Source organism: Cibotium barometz, chromosome 43 (genome assembly GCF_041138505.1).
Source record: "Cibotium barometz isolate CiBa-2024 chromosome 43, ASM4113850v1, whole genome shotgun sequence".
Lineage (NCBI taxonomy): Eukaryota > Viridiplantae > Streptophyta > Polypodiopsida > Cyatheales > Cibotiaceae > Cibotium > Cibotium barometz.
The window spans coordinates 41,860,350-41,877,839 of record NC_141088.1 but is presented as its reverse complement, the minus strand read 5'-3'; the positions used below and the strand labels follow the sequence as shown (position 1 = coordinate 41,877,839).

Here is a 17,490-nt window from a genome sequence, read left to right as displayed (position 1 = left end):
TAAAGAAACTAAAGTTTAATTAAAATTTAAATTAAGGCTTTTAGAAATTTTAGACAAAACTTTTCTTTGTGAGGGTGAGAATGACAAGCTTTTTAAAGCTTATAAAATGGATAATTTATAAGTCTTGTAAAAGCTTCAATAGACTGTTCGTTCAACCCTTCGATGGTTATCTCATGAAAGATTTTGGTTTCCAAAGTCTAAAGCTTTACTCCCAAAATTTAAGGCTTTTGTGAGAAATTGTAACCAAAGCTTATATCAAAAGTGCTTTTATAGCAAGTATAGCGAGTCTCACCACGATAATAATTTGCCCAACAACGTGGGTTTAGACCTTTCCTCAAAAATTTTGAACTTGTTGTGGTCAAAGCTTTATAATAAAGCTTAATATGAGCTTTCAAACAAGTTTTAATAATGGGTTTTAGCTTTTTAATTAAGGATAGCTAAAGCTTTATAAGGTTTATAACAAAGCTTTATTTAGACTTTGATCTAAAGCTTTTGAAAGCTTTATTTAGACTTTGATCTAAAGCTTTTGAAAGCTTTATAATTGAGCTTAAAAGAGTTTGGAATATTTTTTGAAATTCTCTTCTATATCCACGGTCAGCAAACACGACAACGGTTGAGAAATCTGCCCGACAGCTCATGTAGGTAATCATTGAAAGTTATAAGCTTTACAAAAATAAAGCTTATAATATTATGAAGCTTTAAAGGTTCAAAAAGCTTAAACCTTAAGCTTCAAGGAAATAATAAAAGACAAGGCTTCTTCATGGTTGGGAACCTGCAGCCCACGCTGCGCTACAGTGAAGAAGGAGAATAGCTGAACCCAATTCGCACTGCCACTGATTGGAGAAGGAAGAGATAGTTGCCTGTAATTTGAAGAGATAGTTGCTTGTAATTTGAAGAGAAACATATATATTTAAAGGCTTTATTATTAAGTTTCTAAAGCTTTCAAGGCAAACGCCTTCTTCTTTAGCCAAAAATCGCTAGTAGCACAACAGTGAAGAAAAGGGAAAAATAGCACTATGTCACCTTGGGGAAGAAAAAGGAGAGAGAGATGAAAATCAACGCCATCCCAAAACGGCCATGGTGGGAAGAAAACAAAGCTTAAGTAATTAATCTTTAATAAATAAAAACCAGCCTCTGTAAACAAGTGATTAAGCTAATAATCTCCATAAATTGATTTATGAAAGCATGAGCACCCTCCATTATGGATTTCTTCTTGTTGTAGTAGTTTAGCAATCCAAAAGCTAAGCCGGGTTCCCCTTCAATTGTAGACTTCATCCATAAGGATGGATCAAGAAGAGGCTAAGAATTTGGAAAAACTGCTTTTCATAGAGAAGGTGGTTTTGTGGTTTTTTTTGCAGAGTGGTTTGCCACCCTCCCCTTATCCTTTGGTCTTTGTCCCTTGGATTATAGACCCAACCCTTCCAAAAACCTTTGATTTAAGTTTTTAAGCTTTCAATTCTTGTCTCCAACACCCTAGATCTAGCTATGATACCATTGTCACGGATCTAATTTTCTAGGAATATAGAATTTAAAAGAAACTTGCAAGAATCGATTAAATTCAAATAATTCATCAAACACCTCATGCTTCACACTTTCTTAAATTGAATACCAATTGAATAAAAATAAACAAGAATTAAATTTGTACATATAAAAGCCTTTGCCCAAATATAAATGCTATTGGGTCTTTACACATGAAATAACTTTGTGCACACTCGCACACATATAATAACCTTGTGTACATTCGCACATTCCATTAAGCCGATTCCTGCACACATTAAATTTAGCATAATATATACCTGTAACACTCTCCTTATCTAGCTGCTTCGCCATCCATTGGATTTGCAATGTTCGATCTTCATTTATCACATAAAGGGTCGAGAGCTCCTGTGCTTAGGGTATCACATGTTGCTCACCTCCTGGCCCCCACAATATCATAGAGTGCTCCACACTTTAATAATGTACCCTTTTGGCAGAGCAAAGGTAGAGCCAAGCATTGGTACCTTGTGCTACATAGTGAACAAAAAGAGAGTCAATTTTGTCGCCTCACGAGAGAGAGAGAGAGAGAGAGAGAGAGAGAGAGAGAGAGAGAGAGAGAGAGAGAGAGCCTCCCTGGTATCCACAAAATAGAAAGTGACACACGCATAGCCACATGCTTTGAAGGTGTAGAGGAAAGAAGATTTGATTTGATATATTGCTAAAAAAGAACAATTTAGAACCCTAGAAAACAATTCCCGTGCCTTAGCATGTACCAGTTAAATTAATGGAAAACCCCGAAAAAAATTACTTTGGGTTCAAAAGCAAAACGACCGAGTAGTAACCTTAGACTTTAAAGCGATGACACAAATGCCAATTAAATGAAATCAGAAATTCTAGAGGGGCTTTGTAGTGTGCTCTCTTCTGCCAAAATCAACTGTGAGAATAGGGAAGGGTTCCTCTTCGCATCCGGACCTAGTACGTTCTGATGTTTTTTCTTGCTTAAGATTTCCTTTCTTTGGAAGTCTGTTTTGACAAGGCGTTTCTGTGCTGTGCCGATCTGATCCATAGCTTCCTTTTTTTGAAGACTTGATTCTTTCACTTTCTTTCGACTCCCAAGGACTTGGCGATCATCATATCTGCGATACCGGGGTATGTTGCTCGTGTTCTTTTCAGGGTTCATCAGTAGCTTCTAGATACCATCCCTGGTTTTTTCCACCGCCACGTTATGTATTTATGTATGTGTGTGTATGTATGTATGTACAATTTATTCTTTCCACCACAAGAGCGGCACTGCTACATGCTGTATGTGTGCATGTATGTATATATCCGTGTGTGTATGTATTCACTTAATTATGTATGTATGTGCATGTGTATGTATGAGATGTATGCATTCTGTATGTATGTGGTTTTCTTAGAGTAAAAGTTAACTTTCCTCCTGTAGGTTTTGCGTAAAACCTGTATGTTTCAGACCTGTTTTGTTGCACAGCTACGTGTTTGAAAAAGATATGGTGTTTTTCTGTATTTATGTGTGTGTGCAGTTTTTTCCACTATATGCTTCCAAGAAAGAGAGTTGCTGGGGGAGAGCTGGGGAGTGCCTTGAAGAAACTGCATCCCGAGGAGGCAGCAATCAAGAAACTAGCCATGGCAGCTGATGGCAGTCCATCTGAAATGGACATTGATGAAGATCTTCACAGCCGTCAGCTTGCTGTGTATGGCAGAGAAACGATGCGGCGCCTTCTCGGTGCAAATGTCCTCATTTCCGGTCTTCAGGGCCTTGGAGTCGAAATAGGTATGGAAATCTTTCTTCCATTCACACTCACTGACATCACCTGAAAAAAGTATGTCAAACCTGTAGTGATCTGAGCACAGCGGCCGTATTATAAATGAATGACCCTTTTAGAACATTTTTTACTTGGGTAAGTTATGGTCACTTTTGATTTCTGTTTAGAGTATTATGCTGGTAGTGTCTATCACATTTCAACATTGGTATTAGAGCTTAAGTATGCATTTAGTCTAGCTTTTTGATGTGCGAAGTTGGCGCTGTAGAACACCTATGTCTATGTGCTGGGGTTTGAGAGTAGAGTGCAGTGGAATTAAACACACAAGTCCTTAAACTACTCTTTTGTATTATGTACAAGAAGAAGTATAACAACTCAATCTTAAGTAATAAAAAGTGGCTGAGATTGTAGATGACAAGTCGCAGCCCTATGCTCTGCTGAAGGTCCCCTTGGCTAGTTACGCCATACATATCAGAAATGCAGAGAGCAACCCAAGAGCACCACCAGCTGTACGGAAGAGGACGGACGGATGGCCTAGCACGGCCGAATGGTCTCCCCACCCCCAAATCCCGATTATCTACTATAAGTGGAGGATGAGGGAGACCACGGGGCGGAATTTCCCTTATAGAAGGGCCGTGAAGACTAGAACCCACAATGTGGGGTAATGGCTGCCACGTGGCAGCGTAGGAGAGGTGGGCGACGAAATCCAATGCCAACACCCCTAGAATGAGACGCTAGAATGAAGCCAAGCAACAGCGCCCGAACGATGCCGAGCAGCAGCGAAGCTGACGAGGAGCCCAAGAGCCGAACAGGCTCTAATACCATATTAGAAACGTAGAGAGCTGCTCAGGAGCACCACCAACATTGCGGAGGGTGGACTTATGGCCTAGCCTTGTTGAATGGTCTTCCCACCCCAAACCCCGGTTATCCACTATATGTGGGATGAGGGAGACCACAAGGCAGAATGCCCCTTATAGAGGGGCCATGAAGATGGGAACCCACAATGTGGGATAATGCCACGTGGCATCGTAGGAGAGGTAGGTGACGAAATCCAACGCCAATATCCCCGGAATGAGATGCCTGAATGATGTCGAGCAACAGTGCCCAAACAATTGCCGAGCAAGAGCGAAGCTTAGAAGGAGCCCAAGAGCCGAACAGGCTCTGATACCATATCAGAAACCAGGAGAGCGGTCCAGGAGCACCACCAGCAGTGTGGAAGAGGACGGACAGATGGCCTAGCCTGGCTGAATGGTCTCCCCACCCCCAAATCCCGGTTATTGTCACCCGCTAGACATTTCCTAGTATGAAAGGGGTCTGGTGGACTCCAAGACGTCTAAATATTCGGAAAGAACAAGCTTTGGGAATGGGGGATTATCCTGGAATACAAAGGATCACACTCCTAAACTTTAGGAGAGTTGCTATTTTTGGCCTGATTCCAATGGAAATTTTATTCGCGTCGTTATGTCTGGAATTGAGTAGATACCAAGAGTTGCCAAAGTACCTATGACAAATGGGCTACCAGTTGGGATATTTTTAGAGAGAAAGATTATGGGAGAACCCATCTCTTAGATTGGGACATGTGGCAAGAAAGTGGATCAAAGCGAGACAAGTGACCTCACACTTGTCAAGAAAGTGGATCAAAGTGAGACAAGTGGTCTCACACTTGTCATTGTAGCCTTCTCCACTTGCTATTTTAGCTCATGGGAGGCCCAAATCTATAAATCGGAGCCCTCTCTTCATTTGAAGAAGGCTCTCTTGCTACACACTAGCCTCTATTGTTACAGGCTGTCCTAATGATGGCTACTCTCTTTCTCTATCTCTTTTGAAGGCTGTCCATGAAGAATACCAGCTCTGCTGGGGACTGTTTTGGAGGCTTCCATCGCGAAGAAATACCGAACACAAGGGTATTTAATCATTTTATTATGATTTCTAGCCAATGTACTTGTTGTACCAACCCTTGTACTTGTTGTACCAACCATTGCACTTGTACCAGCCATTGCACTTGTTTACCAACCCTTGTACTTGTTGTACCAGCCCTTATACTTATTGTACCAGTTATTGTACTTGTTGAACCAGCCATTGTACTTGTTTCGGCTGAATGGAGAGTTGTACTTGCTGAACAAGCTCTATTGCACGAAGACCCGTGGTTTTTGGGGAAGAATCAGTACCCACACGGAGGTATATGGTTTATATTGTTGTCTTGGCATTTCTACAGCTACGTGCCGGCTGAATTTTATGGTTGCCTTGTGTTTGGTTGTGTTATGGCATTTGTATATGGATAATCTGGCATCTCTTGTGGGGAGAGTAAGGCCCTCAAAGCTTGTACATGATATTATTCTCCTTGGGTAATAAAATACTCCAAGGGGGGGGGGGGGGGGGGGGGGGGGTTCGGCCCATTCCGGCCTCTATGCGGTGTCACATGTGCAAGCTTCACTTTCCGCATTTGTGGATGTTTTGTCTAACTTTTATGTTTTATGCAAAGTGATGATGGATATGTGTTAAGGCTGTGGCCGATTTCAATGTTTAATTGCATTAATGATCAAGTGTTTTGCGAAACCTCGGGCCATCTCGAAAGTTACATTGGTATCAGAGCATTGGCTCTTGCACACTCGTGTGAAGACGATCCTGTTGGGGTATAAACACTGACTACTAGTGTAGTTAAATATGGTCAACCTATCCACTTATGGGAGCAACCATGCATAAGGCATGTGCAAAAGACAATTTGATTCATGGATTTTTAGAATCCATTTTGGAATCGGGGAATTGGCTTTATTGTCTATATTCTCTTCTATATGGAATTGTTGTTTGTCTTGAGATGGTTTCAGGGAAACATTGTTTATGGCTCTCTTTATTGGAATGGATTATGTTTTTGGCTTGCTTTATTTAGGATGCTTTGGACTTATGGAACTCATGGTTATCTCATGGATCAAGGATTTCTATTGGCGGGCCGAAATGCCTTCAAAACTATTGGTGGCCGAAATGCCTATAAACTATGACTCATGAGTAGCAGAAATGCTTATGGAGTACGAGGATATTCATGCCTGTGAGTGATTTTTATCTTATGTTACACACTTGAGCTCACCTCTCCTTCAAGGTGTGTAGTCAGAGCACCAACACGGAGTGCAAGTAGTAGAGTGGACATGACGCCTGGTTGGCAGGGGACTTATGTCTACGCCAAGGGTCATGTGGACTGACACCTTGTTGGCATGGAACTCAGTGGAGAGTAGCATGCGTTTGGCGTCACCGGGATCGGGAAATGAGTAACTGCTCCTTGGAGTTGGAGTCAATTTGGAGTATGGATGGAGAAACATGATTATGATCTGGACTTATGGGACTATTTTGTCTCACCCATTTATTTTGGGACATGATTTTGATATTTGTATTATAGAGACTTATTTAGTCTCGCCTATTTATTTGGGACATGGATTCTTTCAGTTATATTGGATTTTTGAGATTGTCTCGTCATGCTCACTTGATGGGACATGCTTACATCTTGGATATATGTCAACTTTCAAGAACTTGGGGAGGATGTCTATATGGGTTTACATAAAACCCAAGATATTGTATCCTTTTTAAAGTTTTCAGCTTCCTCTAGTAGTTTAGAAAGTAGCTTAAGTTTTTGGTTTAAGATAACCAACTGGTGTGACTAGTCCATAATGAATAATATTTTTGGCTATTTTCTTTGTTGCATGTCTATGTAGGATTAATATTGTCACAAGGACTTAACGCCAAGTGCTATAGTATTATTCACGATGTTAATACATTGTTTTATTTTCTTGGAAGAATGTTCTATCCAGATGTACCTTTTATCACAAGGACTCTCTTTATAGCCAAGTGGAGCTGTTTTATGCAATGGATTTATTTTGAATGAGTTTCTTGGCTATATCTATAGTATTTGTTTATACTATTTCCCTTGCGAAGTCTTGGGTATATGGTTGTGAGACTGGATATTGACTTGAGAGTTCCACTTAAGCAAGGCTTGTGTGAGACTGGGTATCCTTCCGAGAGACTCCACATCCAAGGATATGTTTCATTGATGCGATCAATGAGTACTGATATGATCAGTAACTTTGACATGTGACTTGAGCCCAACTCTTTTTCTGCAGAGCGTGACAGATGTCCACCTGGGAGTTAACTGGTATATAGTCATTGTTTATGGCTAGATGGCCTTCATTTGAGGACTCTAGTATGACTAGATTTGGGCTTATCCTTTTGGATGAGAACAACCTTACTTTCCCGCAAGGGAGCTATCACAGTTGCTGTCAACTGAAAAAAAAGGCCGAGAAGATGTCACCAGCCTAGGCATTTTGTGACATGTGGGGGATTGATCGTTGTAAGCAACTTATTCTAAGCTAAACTTCATTTAATGACACTTAAGAGATAGACAATGGTGTCAATGCAATGCAATGCAACTATAATAAATGGATGAGTTACAATGAAGATCTATAAATAGATCTATGCTGGTCCTAGATGAGTATCTATCTTGGGAAGAGAGAGATAAGTTGGAATTTCCACCATATTGAAATTCAAATATTTAAATAAGGGAAGTATAATTCCTAGTGCAAAGGAATTAATTGAAGATTTTTATTTAATTTTTAAGAGAAAATATAGTTAAAGTGATGATGAATGATTGATCCCTTCTCCAATGTTGAGGTCCACCCTTGGAATGCTGGCTTTCCTCTATGTAGGAGGTAGGAGATGATGATTGAACTGAACTGAATGCTGAATATGCTGAATATGCTGAATATGCTGAATGCTGAACTGTGGTCTCCCCTTGCTTCCTAGGAAGGAAATGCTAAGAAGAGGCCAGATGTTAAGATGCTTTTCTGAATGAATGATGCGCTGCCTTTTATATGAGTTATGCTGCTGGTGGGGTGCTGAATACTGCTGTCAGCCAGGTGTCTGGGACCTTGTGACTTCAGTAAATGCCCAAATAATGCTGTCTAATGCCTCACGACTGGTCATCATGCACAATTGGCTGCCTGAGATCCCCTGTCTGCTGGTTGTAACAGCCCACGACCTGATGTTCACTTGCCCTCAATGCTCTTGATGACTTATGTGCTGATGATGGTGCTGAAACAGTCCCATACATCCTGTGATAAATGCTTGAATGTCTGAATAATATTTGATGATCATGAATGCTATCTGATAAATGCTGATGCCATGTCACTGGTACACCTAATGGGTGTGCACGTGACATTCCCCTTTGCTAAACTGTTGCTGGGTGGTACACCTGGCAATCTTTCGACGACTCTGCAGATCCTCCTCCACTGAAACCATTGCCCCCTTTTGACTTCTTCTGTCGCGACTGAGGTCGACTGCAGGAGTTGAATCCTTTGAGCCAAAGACTTCTTCATTGCGGGAACTGAATGGCAAATGTTGCTAAATCTGCTTGGAAATACTTGAGTCACCATTGACCTGTTTGTGGAATTGTTTCACACACTAGGATACTACTATGCCGATGCAAGCCTTGTGCATCCCTATATGTTGTGAAAGAATGCAGATGGATGGGTTACTGATGCATGCCTAAGGGGAAAATCCTAAGGATGGCCTGCAAAACCTTGAGAACTGGATTTAACTGAGCAGAAGCGACACATGTTCGCTTACTAAATGACTTAGGGAGTGAACATGAACTAAGGCTGCTTACCCTGTAAAGCTCTGATACCAATGTGACATGTGGGGAATCGATCGTTGTAAATACCCTTAGGCTAAGCTAAACTTCACTTAATGACATTTAAGAGATAGACAATGGTGTCAGTGCAATGCAATGCAACTATATTAAATGGATGAGTTCCAATGAAGATCTATGTGTCAGAATGCACAACGGAAATGAAGACAACTGCTGTAGGGAACAAAACGCAGATGAGAGAGAGAGAGACAGAAGCTGTATAAACTCGCTATATATACTAGAAAATCACGGAAATGATACAAGAGAAGTGTGGGGGACTAGGGCCAATATATATGGCCCCAGGTTGCTGGTCGGCCAGCCCATAAACAGCCGACAGTAGCCATAGATGCTCACGACTAGCAAAAAGACTAGTCGGCGAGGTAAAAATCAGTCGGGTCGCATGAGTCCAGTCGGCCAGCAATAGATACAGCTGACAACCCTCCCACAGCTAGCAAAAATGGGAAGATACTATGGAAAGTGAGGAAAAATGGGCGGGCACACCCACAACAAAGGCCCTGGTGTATACTATACAGACGTGAGATGACTGCTCACACCCTCTCTCAGCTCCTGGATGTGGAACCAACCCCAGTGAGCTGGAGTGCTGTCGGAGCATAGCCTGAGGTATAGACTTCGTGAAGAGGTTCACCGCATTGTCCTCCGTTGAACAATAAACAAGCAAGATGTCACCAGCCAAAATTTTCTCAGGAACAAAGTGATATTGTATCTCTATGTGCTTGGTCCGGGCATGGAAGATCGGGTTCCCTAAAATAGCAATACAGCTCTGGTTATTGCATTGGATGACTGTGGGTTCCTTATGTGGAAATCCATTCTCGCTAAGCAACCTCCGCAGCCACACAACCTGGCAAGCAGTACTAGAAGCAGCCCGGTACCTTGCCTCTGTAGACCACAAGGCAATAGTTGGCTGCCTCTTGCTGCTCCATGAAATAGCTCCTGAGTCGAGTGTAAAACCATAGCCTAATGTAGATCTCCTCGTGTCTGGATCTCCTCCCCAATGTGAGTCACTCCAAGCCTCTAGTGTCATAGAAGAGGCCAAGATCCTTCGTACCTTGCAGATACCGCAAGATCCGCAATCTTGCGTCCCAATGAGACTTCAAAGGCGTCTGCATGAACGAGCTCAACAGTCCCACGGGAAAGCTCAAGTCCAATCTGGTGTTCAGTAACCAAATCAATGAACCAATGAGCTTCCAATACAAAGAGGCATCAACTTGCTCACAAGGATCATTTCTATAAGCTTCGTGTTCGGGTCCATCAGTGACGTGATAGGCTGGCAATTCTCCATCCCAAAGGTCTCAAGCAATTCATGAACATACCGTTGCTAAGAGACAAAGAACCCCCTCTGGGTTTGCCAGATCTCCAATCCCAAGAAGAAGTGGAGTAAGCCTAAGTCGGTTATCTCAAACTCCGTTGACAGGGCAGCCTTCGTCACTGCTATGTGCTTCACATGACCGCCAATGAGAATGAGGTCATCCACATAAAGGATGATCAACGTGACCGAACCACATTCCCGAAAGAGATACAAGTTAGGATCTGCAACTGATCTCTGAAATCCAGTCCGTAGAAAGAAGGAATCCATCTTTTGATTCCAAGCCCTGGGAGCCTACTTAAGACCATATAAGGCCTTCCGCAACCTGGAACCTCAAAGCCTGGAGGCTGCTCAACGTACACCTCCTCCTGCAAGTCACCATTAAGGAACACGGATTTTACATCCATTTGATATACAGGCCACCGCTGAGAAGAGGCAAGGGCAAGAACAGTCCGAATCATGGTCATCCTCGTTGTCGGTGCAAAGGTATCCTCATAGTCGATGCCAGGCCACTAAGCATAACCCTTAGCCACAAGTCTGGCTTTGTGCTTACCCACCGACCCATCAGACGTATACTTGGTCTTAAAAGACTCACTTGACACCAATGATTGACCGTTTTGATGGCCTCGGAACCAACTCCCAAGTTTTATTCTTCTCTATGGCATCCAGTTCCACTTGCATGGCTTTCCTCCAAGTATCCTGAGAAAGAGCTTCCTTCACAGAAATGGGCTATTTGTCCCGCATGATACGAGACATCAAAGCATAGTTTACCTGTAAGAGCTCCATTGAATGGCTTTTGTCACGAACTCTGTGCGATCTTCGAGGTCCATCCTCTGTGGTCCACTTGGGGGGGGGGGGGAAGCTCCATAACACCTGATCTCCGAAGGGTTTCTAACAACCACTTAGGTATTTGAACAGAATGCGGAGCCTCTTGCTGCTCCTGGGGCTCATCTCCAGCCTTGGGCTCAACCTCAACAACTGACTGAGACTGTCTAAGCTGGAACAATAGATTGGGAATCATCCTCAGACTCATCGGGGTCTCCAAGAAGTGGTTGCTCATCAATAGTGGAAGCTGGAACATGCTCATCAAAGACAACATCTCTGCTGACAACAACCTCGTTCCGCTTCGAGTCATACAACCTGTATCCTTTGGAAAGAGAGTTATATCCCATAAATGCAAGCTTTTGGGACTTTGAGTCAAGCTTCCCCCTCTGCTTCTTTGGAATGTGAACATAGGCATGACTCCCAAACACACGGAAATGGGAGACATCTGGTTTCTTGCCAAAATAAGCCTCAAATGGAGTCATCTTTGGTAATGAAGTCGTTGGAGATCGGTTGAGGATATGGACAGCTGTAGCCACAGCCTCTCCCCAAAGTGGACGAGGAAGATCATGACGCTCCGACATCGTCCTCGCCATCTCCACCACAGTCCGGTTCTTTCGCTCAACCACTCCATTCTCTCAAGGCGAATCTGTATTGGCCAGCTCCCGCTTGATGCCATGTTCCACACAAAACTGCACAAACGCATTAGAAGAGAACACTAATCCTTTGTCAGCCCAAAGAGTCTTTATCTGCAATCGAGACTCTTTCTCCACCATAACATGCCACTCTTTGAACCGAGCAAAAGCTTGGTCCTTCTGGGAAAGAAATAAACCCATGTGAATCTGCTACAATCATCAAGCAGCAGCATAAAGTACAAAGAACCTCCCAAGGATGGGGTTTGCATAGGTCCACACAAGTTAGTGCGTACCAACTCCAAAGGTTTCAAAGCCCGCCTAGAAGCCTGCTTCAGAAAAGATTCCCTGTGCTGCTTACATGAATGCAAGAACTACAGCGTTCTTTCTTGTTGCCAACATCTGGCAAGCCATCCACCATCTGGTCTCGGAAAGCCCGCCGCAATGCATCCACATGCAAGTGGCCAAAAACGGAAGTGCCACAAGTTGCCGATCTGAGTGCCTGTTAGAGAGGAGAGTGCTGAGAGTTTGTAGATACCGTTCTCCTCTCCGCCTTTCCATAAAACTTGGCCTGTTCGTAGAGCAACAGAATGTTCCTCAAACTCCACCCGGACGCCAGTCTTGCAAACCTCATGCACTGACAATAGATGAAAATGAAGTGCTGGGACGTAAAGAACACGAGAGGAATGCTTTCCCCCTCTGCCATCGGGAATGATCTCCATCCTGTCCTCACTATGAATCGGTATAGTGGAATTGTCGCCAATGAAAATGCGACCTGACTGTCGTTTAAGATCTTGTAAAAACTCTCGGGAAGGAGTCCTGTGCCTGGAAGCACCACTATCGAGAATCCACTCTTGAGTATCCTTGGCGGTGAAACCAACTGCCTCTCTGCTCGAAAAAGATGAAGCATATGTGTCCAAAATCTCCAAGTGCACAAAGGCTGGAGTCTTTGCAACTGAAGCTGAAGAATCAGCACTCTTCGAGGTACTCCACTTAGGACATTTTCGCCAATAGTGGCCTTTCTTGCCACAATCGTTACAGGTCCGCTTGGCCTTCAATTTGTCATGATTTGAGTCAAGCTTCTTCTCAGAAGACTTCCCTTTGTCCTTATTGTTGTTGTTGCTACGGCCTTTCGATCGTTGGCTAGTCAAGGCCTCAAAACCTCCGCCCTGTGGAGGGTTCGTAAAACGCTCTTCCTGGTCCAAGACCATAGGCACAAGCTCCTCCCATGTGATGGTGATGAGCCTGCCACTGGTGATCAAAGAGGAGTAAAATGCTGAGTACTGAGAGGGCAAATGAGACAACAACTTGATGGCCATGTCCTCTGAAAAGATCTCCTTCCCAGCTTGAAGAACCTCCTGTTGAAGAGCCTGCAACTTGTTGATGTGCTCCCGCATCGTCGAAGACTTTGCAGGATTCATCACCCGCATCTGCACTTCCAAGGAGATCCGCTTTATGGGTGATACCCTCTTGTAAAGAGAAGCCAAATGCTACCAAATCCCTTCGGCCAGCGTCATATTTATATGATTAATCACCTGTGGTGTGCAATTAAGGAAGATGAAAGAATGCACAAGGGCATTGACACGATTCTACAATTGTGCCTGAGCCTCCCGTTCTTTCTGAGTAGAGGGTAAAAGCTCCCCGTCCTCCAACTCCGGCCGTGGAACACCAACCACAATGAAATCAGCCAAGTCATAAGACTCCAAGAACTCCATCATTACCTTCCATATGCTGTAGTTGTTTCCGTCCAACTGTAGATCCACCGAGAATGTGGGGAGAGTAGGGATCGTCACGTGCTTCTCAGCCATCTCAAGCAAGTCTGCCATCTCAAGGGTTCACAAGGTCTTGTGAAGGGAGAGTGGGTGGGGAAAAAAATGAAGTGGCTGCAAATAGTATGCAAGGTGGCTGTCCAATGGTGATGGCCGCCTTCTACCCGATCTCCAACTCCCGAACAGCCCAGGCAATCTCCAATCAGCACCACAAATCAGCAAACCTTCAAGGTCCCACTGTCTCTCTCCAAGCTTCAAGCCACCTGGGGCTCTGATACCATGTCAGAATGCATAGTGGAAATGAAGACACTTGCTGTAGAGAGCAAAACGCAGATGAGAGAGAGAGAGAGAGAGAGAGAGAGAGAGAGAGAGAGAGAGAGAAGCTGTATAAACTCGCTATGTACACTAGAAAATCCCGGAAATGATACAAGAGAAGTGTGGGGGGCTAGGGCCAATATATATGGTCGCAGGCTGCTGGTTGGCCAGCCCATAAACAGCCGATAGCAGCCATAGATGCTCACGACCAGCAAAAAGACCAGTCGGCCTCGTAAAATTCAGTTGGGTAGCACCAGTCCAGTCGGCCAGCAGTAGATACAGCCGACAGCCCTCCCACTGCTAGCAAAAATGGGAAGATTACTATGGAAAGTGAGGAAAAAGGGGCGGGCACAGCCACAACAGAGGCCCTGGTGTATACTATACAAACAGGAGATGACTGCTAACACTATGTTGGTCCTAGATGAGTATCTATCTCGGGAAGAGAGAGAGAGAAGCTGAATGCTGATGATGAATGACTGATCCCTTCTCCGAGGTCCACCCTTGGAATGTTGGCTTTCCTCTATGTAGGAGGTAGGAGATGATGACTGAACTGAACTGAATGCTGAACTGTGGTCTCCCCTTGCTTCCTAGGAAGGAAACGTTGAGAATGTTAGCACATTCATCCCCAGTTTCTGCTCATCTTTGGACCCCCCTTTTGGTCCCTTTTCATGGCCCTTGGTTGTGGGCTGGCCACCCTATTTTTATAAATTTTTTTTGGCATTTTTCCCAGGTCGGGTTCTTCATGCCCAGTTGGCCAGCTTCCTCATGTCCAGTCGGCCAGCACTAGGTGTCCAATTGGCCAGCCCTATTTACCTATAAATAGGTGGGCTTGCCTCTGTCAGTTTTCATAGTCTAGTCTTCCTTTTACTTCCCTCACTTATGAGACTGTTCACGTCTCTTGCTTGGGACTGTTTCACTTCAGTATATTCAGCATAGTTGCTTCATCTCTCTCTCTCTCTCTCTCTCTCTCTCTCTCTCTCTCTCTTGCACTCTCTCTCAGCACACTCTAGTGCTTGTATGCTTCTGCTCTGTGCACTCTTTCATGGTATCATCGCTCCCGGTTCAGCGTTCATCTGCTGCTCCAGTCAGTGTTACTTTGCTGCCCCAGATCTGCCTCAGTTTTCAGCACCTTCAACTCTGCGTTTTTTCTTCTCAGATCTGCTGCGGGCCAGCTGGCTTCTTTCGTCGCTTCTCCACTGCAGATTCAGGTCTTCCTTCACCGGTTTGATCTCTGGGAACCCCCTTCTGACCCGGCGGCTGCTTGTTTTGCTGTGTTTTCTTCCCTATAGGTGGTTCTTGCAGCTGTTAGTGTTCTGAGTCGAGGATTGGTGGCCTCTGGTACCTGTGGTGGACACTGCTCTGAGATTGTGCATTTTTCTTCTTAGATTGAGCCCAAGCTTTTGTGATGGCTGCCCCGACTACACTTCATATAGTTGCTCCATATCTCTCTCTCTTGCACTCTCTATTCAGCACACTCTGGTGCCCCTTTTGCTTCCGCTCTATGCACTCTTTCAGTCTGGTTGTTGGCCGACAACTGTTTAGGCGTGGTCGATTGCTGCACTTTCTAGGGCTGTCAACTAGGCCTGGTTAGTGTCTAAAGGTATTTAATACCTTTTGCAAGGCTGTCCCTCCATGGGTTGGCCTTGGGGCTGGTCCCAAGGTTGGCCCTTGCTACATGAATGCAACTAACATGCCTCTGATGCATTCTACTCGTAAGGTTGACATCTACATGCACTCCTACATGAAAACTACTTGCTGAATTCTCCAAAGTGGGTTAAGAGGACTGACCTGACATTGACTTGACAAACCTCTATGGTTGGGAGACTGACCTATGTAGCCCGTGCTTGACATGTTCTAAATTGGGGCTCACAAAGGGGTCACGGCATACGATAAAATATCCTATCAAGGTACTACTTCTGTATACGTTTCTTGCACTTTTGATGAGCCAGTGTGTCACCGTGTACCACAATGCATGGGTGCACGTGGTAGTAGGTCTTGATTGGGTATGGTTCTGGCCCTTGCCATAGGCAGTTGCTGCCTTCGCTACTTTGGGCTGGGAGGTCTTCGGTTTTCCACCGTTATATTTCATCTTGGCACTTTGTGCAAGCAAAAGTGCTTGATCAAAAGTTTGTGGCTCAAACTTATGCACATCCCATAGGATTTGCGCTATTGACAAACCGGAGGATTGGCTATGCGTTCTGGCACAATCCTCGATACTTATCCTCCAACCACTCAAGATAGTGAGGCGACAGGAACCGCTTCTTGAGGTTCTTGCAAACTGGTCCCATTTATAGGCAGCAACACCAAAGTTGGAATTTGCTTGGGCTCAATGTGTCCACGAAGAGATGGTTTCCCTTCTATGTAGTAGCTAGCTATAACAACCTTTTCTATACTTGACTTCCTACCAGCAATAAAATAAGCCTCAAACTGATGAATCCATGAGTGGGGTTGAGTTTACCATTATAGTTACTAAAATTCACCTTTTTGTGAAGGTGAGTCGAAGAAGTCGTCGATGTACCGTCCTTACGTTGAGAGTTACAAGGAACTGCTCATGCTCTATGGTCATCGTTGTTCCACCTGCGCGGTAGTGTGAGCTGCTGCCTCTATTGAAAGCGTCAACTTCTGTACCTGTAAATCATGTAAAGTACGAGACTGCTGTGTTAACTCCACAATGGAGATAGCCGAAGCAGATGTCTGGGAAGGGGTATGGAAAGAGATCTCGGTGACTGGTAGAGGAGGGGGAGGGTGGGGATGGGTGTCGAGGTATCCCTAAGAGGTATTCGTTTTTTCAAGGTCTGTATAGAAGCCTTGCACTACTTCAGCATTTGTTCCCTTTGGTGTACTATGATGCGCATAAATTCCTGGAACATGGCGTTAGTATCACCATTGGCAACTTAGCTTCTTGATGGAGTCACAAGAGAAGAAATAGTTTCTTCAAGAGTTTGGTGTTCTCTCTCATTATCGGATTTTCCTGCCCACAAATAAACCATGCATTATATGTGGGAGACGTGTCCGGTAGCTTTTAGAGGCTATAAAGCAACTGTCCTTCGAGGGATAGGAGTCACACGTGTTATGGGAATATATTTTGAGCCTTCTTAAGAATAGTATTCTATCCTCTTTAGATAATTTGGAGACGCTTGGATTATCTTTGCGTCAAGCCAAATCATGTTAATATCATGGGTGATACCATTATAAATATTAATGCATTAGGTGTATATTGACGTATGGTTGGGGGCTCCAATGTTTGTTACAGTTTGGTTTGTATGCAAGGGTGATTCTTGGGTTACTTACGCCTGGTAAACATGTGTGTGATTATGGTTTGTATACTTATGAAATATTCGTTTACCAATTTATTGTTGGTTATTTTATAGGTGAAGAGGATTCTGAAGATTGAGGAGAATTCGCACATTATTATTTACTTTGGCACACATTTTTTGTAAACAAGCTTTGTATATACATGTGCTAGCTTGTGGATATTTTGATTTTTTTTTTTCCGAGAAAAGATCCTTTCATTAGTTATATAAACAATGCCCGTAGGGCTACAAAAGATCGCTCCTGCTCATAAGAGAGACAGAGCAGTGAGTACAGCATGGTAACCCGGGAGACTCTCCCTAGGTGCTGCAGAATACAAGCATCAGTACAAAGGACCGAGAGGCTAAATCATACAATAGGGGGGGGGAAGAGCCAAACCGGTGGCCTGTAGTGC

At 43.9% G+C, this 17,490-nt stretch overlaps 1 protein-coding gene across 2 annotated transcripts in view; it reads left to right on the top strand.

The window, feature by feature from the left end:
- The first annotated feature begins 2,281 nt into the window (after positions 1 to 2,281).
- The window catches only part of LOC147613923 (ubiquitin-activating enzyme E1 1-like), a 72,411-nt gene continuing 57,202 nt past the window's right edge, over positions 2,282 to 17,490 (top strand). Inside the window, exons 1-3 of one of the 2 annotated variants that reach the window (XM_086781919.1) lie at positions 2,282 to 2,451; positions 2,561 to 2,625; positions 3,015 to 3,265. In XM_086781919.1, coding sequence (XP_086638045.1) covers positions 3,028 to 3,265 — 238 coding nt within the window. In that variant the 5' untranslated portion in view covers positions 2,282 to 2,451; positions 2,561 to 2,625; positions 3,015 to 3,027. Of the gene's footprint in view, positions 2,626 to 3,014; positions 3,266 to 17,490 lie in introns of both variants that reach the window. The other variant, XM_086781920.1, reaches the window with a different exon arrangement.